Here is an 8,762-nt window from a genome sequence, read left to right on the forward strand (position 1 = left end):
CTGTAAGGCATGGGTGACAAGACAGTTCTTTAATGAATGGGCTGTTGATGTGTTTTGCCCCTCTGTCAAGAGCTACCTAACCACCAATAAACTTCCTTTAAAGGCTCTTCTCCTCATGGATAATGCTCCTGGTCATGACCCTGACCTTGCCAGAAATTTGGAGTATCAATTTGACTTTGTGAAAGTGTTGTTTTTGCCTCCAAACACTACATCACTCATACAGCCAATGGACCAGAATGTAATCAGCAACTTCAAGAAGTTGTACATGAAGAAAATGTTTAGGAGGTGTCATCAGGCAACTTCCATTGATCCTGAACTAACACTGAAACAGTTCTGGAAGACACAATTCAACGTCCTGGAGGCTGTAAAATTGATTGTGTCATCATGGCAAGAAGTCTCCAATAGAACCCTCACTTCTTCATGGAAAGCACTGTGGCCATCAGTAGTCCATGATTTTGAGGGATTTGAGGATGACACAGAGTTGGACCAGGAGATTGTGTCCATTGGTCAGTCATTGGGCCTTGAAGTGGAGGAGAAGGATGTGGAAGAGCTTGTGATGTCTCATGAGGAGGAACTTACTCCTTATGACTTGAAGGAACTGGATGAGATGTTACGGGTAGAGGCTGACAGTGGTGAGGAGGAAATTGAAAGTGATGACCATATGTCAGCTAAACAGTTGAAAGATGTGATTTACCACTGGGAGAAGTTCAGGGAACTGGCTTCAAAGCACCCAGAAGTGGAAAAAACTGAACTAACTTTGTGTCATGTTGAGGACTCAGTGGTCTCCTTCTTTAAACATAAGTTAATGGTGAGGAGGACAGATGCCCCACAGACCACAATTGACACTTTCTTCAGTAAAAGGCAGAGGGAACAAGATGCTAGCCCTCAGCCTTCCACTTCAAGAAGGAGAGAGGATGTTCATGGTGGAGAATCTGTCAGTCCAGAGGTTCCTGACATTTTCATGGAAGGTAACTCACCTTCCAAGAAGCAGTAAAATGCTTCTCCTCCACCTCCACTTCCTTCTCTTCTCCCTTCTCCTCCTGCACCTCCCACTTCAAATGCACATCATCACCATCATCCAGGAGCCTTCTACATACACACCTCAAAGTAAGTAAATTTTTCCGCCATTTTTGTTGAAGTTAGGAAATTTTCGGTGAGCTGGAACCAATTACCCAAAAACCCATTGAAACAATGGTTTCGGTTAACGAACGTTTCGGTTAACGAACGACCTTCTGGAACGGATTGAGTTCGTTAACCGAGGGGCCACTGTACTAGAAAAACAGGGACTGTATGTACCAGAGTGGGGATTGGGTCAAGTGTGCAGTTCACCCTGACTTAAGTTGGACCTGACAGTGTTGTGAAGAATGTTATTGGTATATATTGTAGATAATACTTATAAAAAAAGTGTACATTACATCTCCTCCCCATTATTCTAAGCCAGTAGTGGTTGTACAGGAGGATGACATATCTAGTTCATCTGAACTTCCACAAAGAACGTGTTTATAAAACAGAAGTGTGATGGAATGCTCAAATTGGTGCCCTAGTATGCAAACACCTAGGTCAATTTTACACAAACTTTGAATAAATCATACAATTTGCAGAAATCTTTTCCAATTTTTTTAAATATTTTGTCATAAAAAAGTGTACAAATTAGCAAGTACAATACTTCAAATTAGTGGAGGCTGAATTAGTGAGGTTCTACTGTACTTCTTCTGACTACCATAGCTTTAAGATTTATTTACCCAGCTCTGTTTGGAGCATTTTGTCTTCCTGCTCCTCTTCTCCTTCCTCTTCTTCCCCTTTGTGTTGCTGCTGCAGCCTGGGCCAAAGAGCATACTTCTATTTCAGCTGGAAGAAAATAATTGAATTAATTAATTACTAATTAATTACAGTACAGAGTACCCATACTACTGCAATAATAATAATAATAATAATAATAATAATACAGTGATCCCTCGGTTAACGAAATTTCGGTTAACAAATTACCTTCCATAAGATTCTTAACCTCAGTTAACGAGCATTCCCTCGAATAACGAATTCCTTACGAGCGCCCCTCAACATGTTTTCGCTTGCACACTAGCGGTCATATTAGTCCGCCAATATAGTAATCGGTTCCAGGACTTAAATTCCTTACTATTTTAGTAAATATCAAGAAGTTTGTACTATTCAATAATTTTAAAAGTCTTATATTAAATTTTTTAGTCATTTTAACAATTATTTAACATAATTTAAGTACAGGAAACTAGTTTTTTGCATGCCAAACAGCCTGTCAACACACCATACAGGCATCAGTTTCTGTGTCTTTTCGGTGGAGGTAACATCTTGCTACAGACTCTCATCAACATAAACGCTTTTTTCTGTGTTTCCAGTCAAATTATTGGTCGTTTTGAAATATAATTTACATATTTATAATATATAATGCAGTGCAGTGTTGATTTAAAGAAAATAATCTTGAATTACACCAAGTGAACTAAAATTTTATGGGTGAAATGGCAGCATGGGGCGACTTCTCTTCCACCCCAATGCCTTCTCTTCTCCCTACTCCTCCATCCCCATTCTAATTCTCATCATCATCATCATCAACCAGGAGCCTTCTACAAACACACCTCAAAGTAAGTGTACTTTACTGCATTTATTTTTAGTTTGTATGTAATTATCTGTGAGCTGGAACCAATTACCCAAAAACCCAATGAAACAATGGTTTCAGTTAACGAATTTTTCGGTTAACAAGCAACCTTCTGGAACGAATTGTGCTCGTTAACCGAGGGACTATGGTAATAACAACAATAATAATAATAATAGTGAAAACTTTAAGACATAAAAATCTTTGTAATTTATGAATTATAATATTTGTAATTTTATATGGACAACACCATAACAGAAAACACTCATTAACCCTTGGGCTTCGGGCTATTCTAGTCTTACAAACTGGCCATGCCTGATATAAACAGGAAATACATAGATGTCCTTCTCGCAGGTTGGTAACACTAAGGCAAGGAAGAGTCTCTCTCGTGTGTGTGTGTGTGTGTGTGTGTGTGTGTGTGTGTGAGTGTGTGACAGTAATGAGGTAATCACACTAATTTGTAGGAAGTATGAGATACAGGACACTTGTTTTACTATGTTATTACTATTTAAACTATTAACAATCATTATTACTGCTCCAGTAATTGATCACAATAGTAGATTTGTTCTTCGGGGTTGGGGGGGGGAGGCGTTAGAAATATAGGGTGAAGTAAGTCAAGTCTAAGGGCGAGATGTCTATATCATAAAAGATGAGAAGCTAATGAGAAAAGGCTGGGAGGCTCTCAAGTGTGAGTGAATGAAATAAAAATAGCAACATACTCTAGCCAGGCATGCCCTTTTTATTCAAACAGGCCCGTGAAAGATCAAAATGCCATATTATTTTACCCGAAGCTCTACATACACACGTCATTAGACGTGAACTGAAGCCTAGGGGTTAAAGCTGTACACTTACTGTACAGCATAGTCTGCATTTACATGGTTTTTGTTTACGTGTTTGGTCATTTACGCGGTGCCTTGCCAGAATGAAATGTTTTAATTACGCTGTAAATTTGGTCTTTTGCGCTGCGAGCGCCTGGAGAGGCCCAGACCGCGGCGCCATTTTTTACCCAAGCGGTCCATTCTTGACCACACGCGGGAAGCGGTGCGGTGAGTGGTGCGCATTAGGCCGCTCTTACGTTATCGCTGACGTCATATGACGTATCGGACTGTGATTGGGCCACGCATTCCCTCCGCCGCTAGCTGTGATTGGTCTAATGTAACATGACGTGCCCTGCCACCAGAGGGTAGAAGTCACTGACCTAGCCGGGCCTGTCTCATCGTTCTCAGTTCTCCGCGTACATACAGTTCTCTCTTGTGCCCGCTATTCCCTTCACAATGGCCTCTGCTGGACCCCCACCACCCCAGAAAAACCTTGAACTTGGACCAAGTCACGATAATGTGAAGGAAATCATCGAGTTGGGGGAGAAAATTAAGCTCATCCTTGACAAAGACACAGTCAAGCATCGGTATGAAGTGTCTAATAACCTTCTGTCGAAAGTTATGGAGCCGTATATCCAGATCTATCTCGACAACATCAATGCTAGTCGTCAACCTAGTATCGAAGACTTCCTCTCCCGCAACCCACCACAACCACAGCCAGCCCAAGTCAGTGATAGTGACGATATGGACTTTGAGGGGTTTGTCTGGGAGGCCCTGCAAACCTCTGCGAGTAGTGAAAGTGATTCACCGGAGGGCAACTAATCTGCCCTCTGCCTCGGAACCAGCCACCATCCACGTGTGCCGACCCAGCTTTTCTACTAACGTAAGTGTTAAAAAACCTAATATTATTGATATTTCTCTTAATTATTAATTGTGTGCATACCATCATAAAATTAAGATGTTATTTTTACTACAAAATACGTATTGTGTCGGAAAAAGTGGAGTTTGGGGGTCGGCCCAGTCTCTATTTCAATTAATCCCATGTTCTGTTATTTCATTTACGCGTTTCTCGTTTTACGTGGACCTCCACGGGTTCAATTGACCGCGTAAATGCAGACTATACTGTATAATAATTAAGAAAGATGCTTAACCCTTAGAGCCCGGGGAACATTCCTTTACGCCCATCATAGCAACACCAAGGAGACATTCCTTTACCCCCACCATAGCAACACCAGGGAGACATTCCTTTACGCCCACCATAGCAACACCAGGGAGACATTCCTTTACGCCCACCATAGCAACACCAGGGAGACATTCTTTTACGCCCACCATAGCAACACCAGGGAGACATTCTTCTACGTATTTAATTTTCACGGCATAGTTTGAATCTCCAGGCAGGACGTAGTACTTAGTAAATGATATTTATTTATTTGGCTACTCAACTCGCCCATAATCTTTGTCTCAAGTCTAGTGGTCCAGTTACTCACCACCTCGCTCCTCTGAGTGGCATTGATATAGTATCAGTTTAGGAAACGGACCTCAATGATGTCAAGTTTATTGAGGCAGCCAGCGGGGAAGACAGCGATACATACAATGGGACTCACACCTCCTCCCCATCCCCTCAATGAGGTCGTGGGCACAGTGCACACCAGTTACAACAGTACACTTTGAGTGACTGCACTAATTTTATTCCTGAAATGCCAGTTTTCAACTGTGGCTCAAAAAAAAATAAAATAAAAAATCAACAAAATATGTCTGCATGGGTGTCCACCGGGTCTTACATTACCTGGGACAAAAGGGTTAATCCTAGTCACAGGAATATGCCTAATCTATAGTGTCACAGGCACAATACCTTTTCTCTCAGCAACAATATCTGCTCTCTTCTTCTTCATTTCTTCAGACAGAGTTGGCACAATTTTTTCAATGAAATTATCTACAACTAAAGATCGTGTCTCTGACGTTATGGAAGCACGACAGTTTGGACACTCTTGCTTGTTTTTCTTCCACCGGTCGATGCAATATTTACAGAACGTGTGACTGCAGTTCAACGTTATGGCCTGAAATGTTTAATTTCTTTCACTCAATTGAATACTGAACATATACTTTTTTTCACCTAAATTCATATTCAATCCATTTAAATTCATTACTATTTTCCTTAAGTGTTTCATAAAAAATTTAATTCTAGTTTTACTTACAGTAATGAGGAGTTCATTGCAGATAGAGCACTGAAGCTCATTCTCTAAGACGCCAGAGACAGACTCCACCACTTCCTCCCTCGCATATTTTGTTGCTACAGCTGTTGACTCAAGTTCCTGTTCTAAGGACATATTTTGGGCTTCCAGGGTTTGCAATTCATTTTGTAAGCCACTTAACTGAGAAAGATATAACAGAATCAACCTTAAGAATATTATTCTTGATCAACTATATACTGTACTTCATCTATGTACTATTTTCCATCAGCCATTAAACTATCTGTTAACCACATACTATGCATCACCCATACACTATCTATCACCTGAAACTATTTAACATTCACATTCTATCAACTAGGAAGTTCAGTGCATTTATGCACAATTTAAGTTTCTACTTTCAACATGGAGGAATGCACAGCCACTATTTTTCTTTAAGGTTCAACTTTTAAGGAATTGTTAAAAATACACATTCATCTATATAACAAAATGTACGACAAGTTCTGGCCGACTTTAAAGAGAGCCCTGTTAACATTACAGTAAGTCCTCGTTTAACGTTGCCCCCAACAACATTGTTTCATTATAACGTCGATAATCTTTAAATACCCATGATTCTGACGTCCCGCAGATTCGGCATAACAACGTCATGGACTATTTTGTACGGCACATCGCCCTCTCTCACCCAGTCAGAGCGGGAGGAGCAGCCACCCTCCGGGTCTCAGTCACTCGCCGCCCTTCTCCTCTCCACTACCCACCCACACATTCGCTAAATCTCCGCCCATCAGTGAGTACAATACAAAATGATTTAGTTTATTTATTGTTTGGATGTAGAATATAAAATATTTTCTATTAAAATTCCGTTGAATTTATGTATATGTAATGTATTTCATGGTTCAAAGGGAAGCTGGGGAACGTAACTCCCGTATTTTATCTATTTCTTATGGGGAAAATTAATTCCGTTAACGCTGTTTCCGCTAACGTCGCGGTTTTCAGGAACAGAACAACGACGTTAAGCGAGGACTTACTGTATTACAATGTGTGTGCAAATTCTAACAAAAATACTTCCTCTTGCCATCTTTCAGAAAAAAGGTCGAATCTCGCTATAATGAACACTCGATGGCTGTAGATTTATCCACTTCTGCTGTTACTGGTGATATATGCATCTGAATAAAGAACCCCCTTTCATTCACAATTTTAACCAAAGCTCTTCATCTATTTCATAACTCTTGGGATTGCATGAAGCTATTTCACTTGGTAATTAAAAACCTATATGCTACCTGGTAGGGGGGGGGGGGTAGGTTAGTTAAGGTAAGCATCAGGTTCGGTTATGATAAGTTAGCATTAAGGTGTTTAATTATCAGATGATAAAGCTACGGTGGCTAATCTTACATGTCCCCGCTCTCACAAGCCTCTTTCTGTTATGATTTATGGCAGCTGGAATCAAGACCAACCATAACATCTCACTCAATTTCTTGTCAGTCATGCTCTCTAACCACCGTATGTGTTCTGCAAGTGTTCCCTTTACAGAGGAACCTCAAGTATCCATCTGGTTTATCCCTGGCACTTGACTGAACTCAGCATAACAAATCATATATCCATAACCTATTCAATGCCATACTTTCTAGTCATCCACTTACATGAGCATTAATAAACTGACCTGATATAATGAACTGATAAATCTACATCACTTACCAATTCAGTACGCAACGACTCTTCCTTCTCTTTCAGCATAGAGCCAAGAAGGAAATTTTTCCGCTCTTTTTCTACATAATGATTTTTAACGCTTTCTAGTTCCTTTGCAAGTCTGAGTCGCTCCTTTGCCAACTCATCTTCCAACCTTTCTTTCTCCTGTTCTGCCTTCTTCTTTTCAACTTCTTTAGCAAGGATTGCAGATTCTTTGGCTTCTAACTGTCAAAATTTATGAAACAATGAATACTTAGGCTTCAAGAAACTACTATACTCTTCAGTGATACCACTGTCAGCCAGAATAATGTGGTTATTATTCTATGTAGTTACACAGCAAAATGTCTTTACTGTTTACTGAACGAGGTCCAGATCAACCACTTTTTGGATTAGTGAATTCCTCAGAAAAAATAAAATAAAATAAAAAAATAAAAAATGGAAATCATAATTAGGAAAAAAATTGTCTCTTGCAATAGCAAGTTTGTGAATACCATGTCTGTCCTTATAATGATCAAACCACCTGAGAGAGAATTAGCTTGCTTCAACAACTTCCACAAGGTCATAAAACTGACTGACTTTCTTTTCAATGAGCACTTCAGAAAGTAGCTTTTCTCAATGTGCTGCTGTATTGACAAACAAACTGACTCTCTGTCTCATTGGCATCAAAACAACATAAGATCTCTAATAGTATAATGCTGGAGATGATATGAAATGCAATGATCACTTTTTGGAAGCCATGGCTAACAACAGGAACACAGGTCTGATAGGTGGTGGTACTAACACGACTTGCTGAATCACAAGAACAAATGGGTTGAAGATAGGATTTCCAGAGACTGACAAATAATATGATTTAAGTCTAAGCTAACATCATCTTAACATAGTGAAAATCATCACAAAAATATACCCTAAAATAGGATATCACTAACAATATTTTTCAGTCTTTCTGTGTACACAAACAGTAATTATTAAAACCAGCAAAAATCATTCGCTACACAAAAATGTGAACATAATACCTGCTGTCGTAATTCTTCTTTGTGATACTCTGTCGCCTCAAGTTGCTCCTGCAGACGATGGCGTTCTTCTTCTAATACACGCTCAAGGTTGGCCTTTTCCTCTTCTAACTGATGGAGCACTTTCTCCTGCAAATTGGGTTTGAAGTATCACTAAATCACAATTATTTTAAATGACTTTCCACTTCAATGGCTTTTATTAAAAAAAATAAAATAAAAATATCGTAAAAGTTTATCTACCAAAGAAATTTCTTTTAAAAACTTAAATAAGCAATCTACCACAGGTCAGAGTTTGTTGACCTTTTCTTGGAGAATGTGATTTCTCTGCTCTTCTTCCAACCTTAATTGATCTTCCAATGTTTTTCGATCTTCATCCAAACGACCTTGAAGCTCCTTCACCTGTTAGGTCACATAACATGTAGTTCCAGTAAACTGTTAG

At 39.5% G+C, this 8,762-nt stretch overlaps 1 protein-coding gene across 3 annotated transcripts in view; it reads right to left on the reverse strand.

Annotated features, from left to right (window-relative positions):
- Positions 1–8,756, reverse strand: part of LOC121871532 (E3 ubiquitin-protein ligase rnf8-A-like) — a 31,549-nt gene extending 22,793 nt beyond the window's left edge. For 2 of the 3 annotated variants that reach the window (XM_042373984.1, XM_042373966.1), the window contains exons 1-6: positions 8,624–8,756; positions 8,327–8,452; positions 7,323–7,538; positions 5,637–5,813; positions 5,294–5,498; positions 1,743–1,848 (exon numbers count right to left, since the gene is read on the reverse strand). In XM_042373984.1, the coding sequence (XP_042229918.1) occupies positions 1,743–1,848; positions 5,294–5,498; positions 5,637–5,813; positions 7,323–7,361 (527 nt within the window). In that variant the 5' untranslated portion in view covers positions 7,362–7,538; positions 8,327–8,452; positions 8,624–8,756. The remainder of the gene's footprint in view (positions 1–1,742; positions 1,849–5,293; positions 5,499–5,636; positions 5,814–7,322; positions 7,539–8,326; positions 8,453–8,623) is intronic. The other variant, XM_042373975.1, reaches the window with a different exon arrangement.
- Between the last annotated feature and the right edge of the window lie 6 nt (positions 8,757–8,762).

This window comes from Homarus americanus, unplaced genomic scaffold (genome assembly GCF_018991925.1).
Source record: "Homarus americanus isolate GMGI-L3 unplaced genomic scaffold, GMGI_Hamer_2.0 scaffold55871, whole genome shotgun sequence".
Taxonomy (NCBI): Eukaryota; Metazoa; Arthropoda; class Malacostraca; order Decapoda; family Nephropidae; genus Homarus; species Homarus americanus.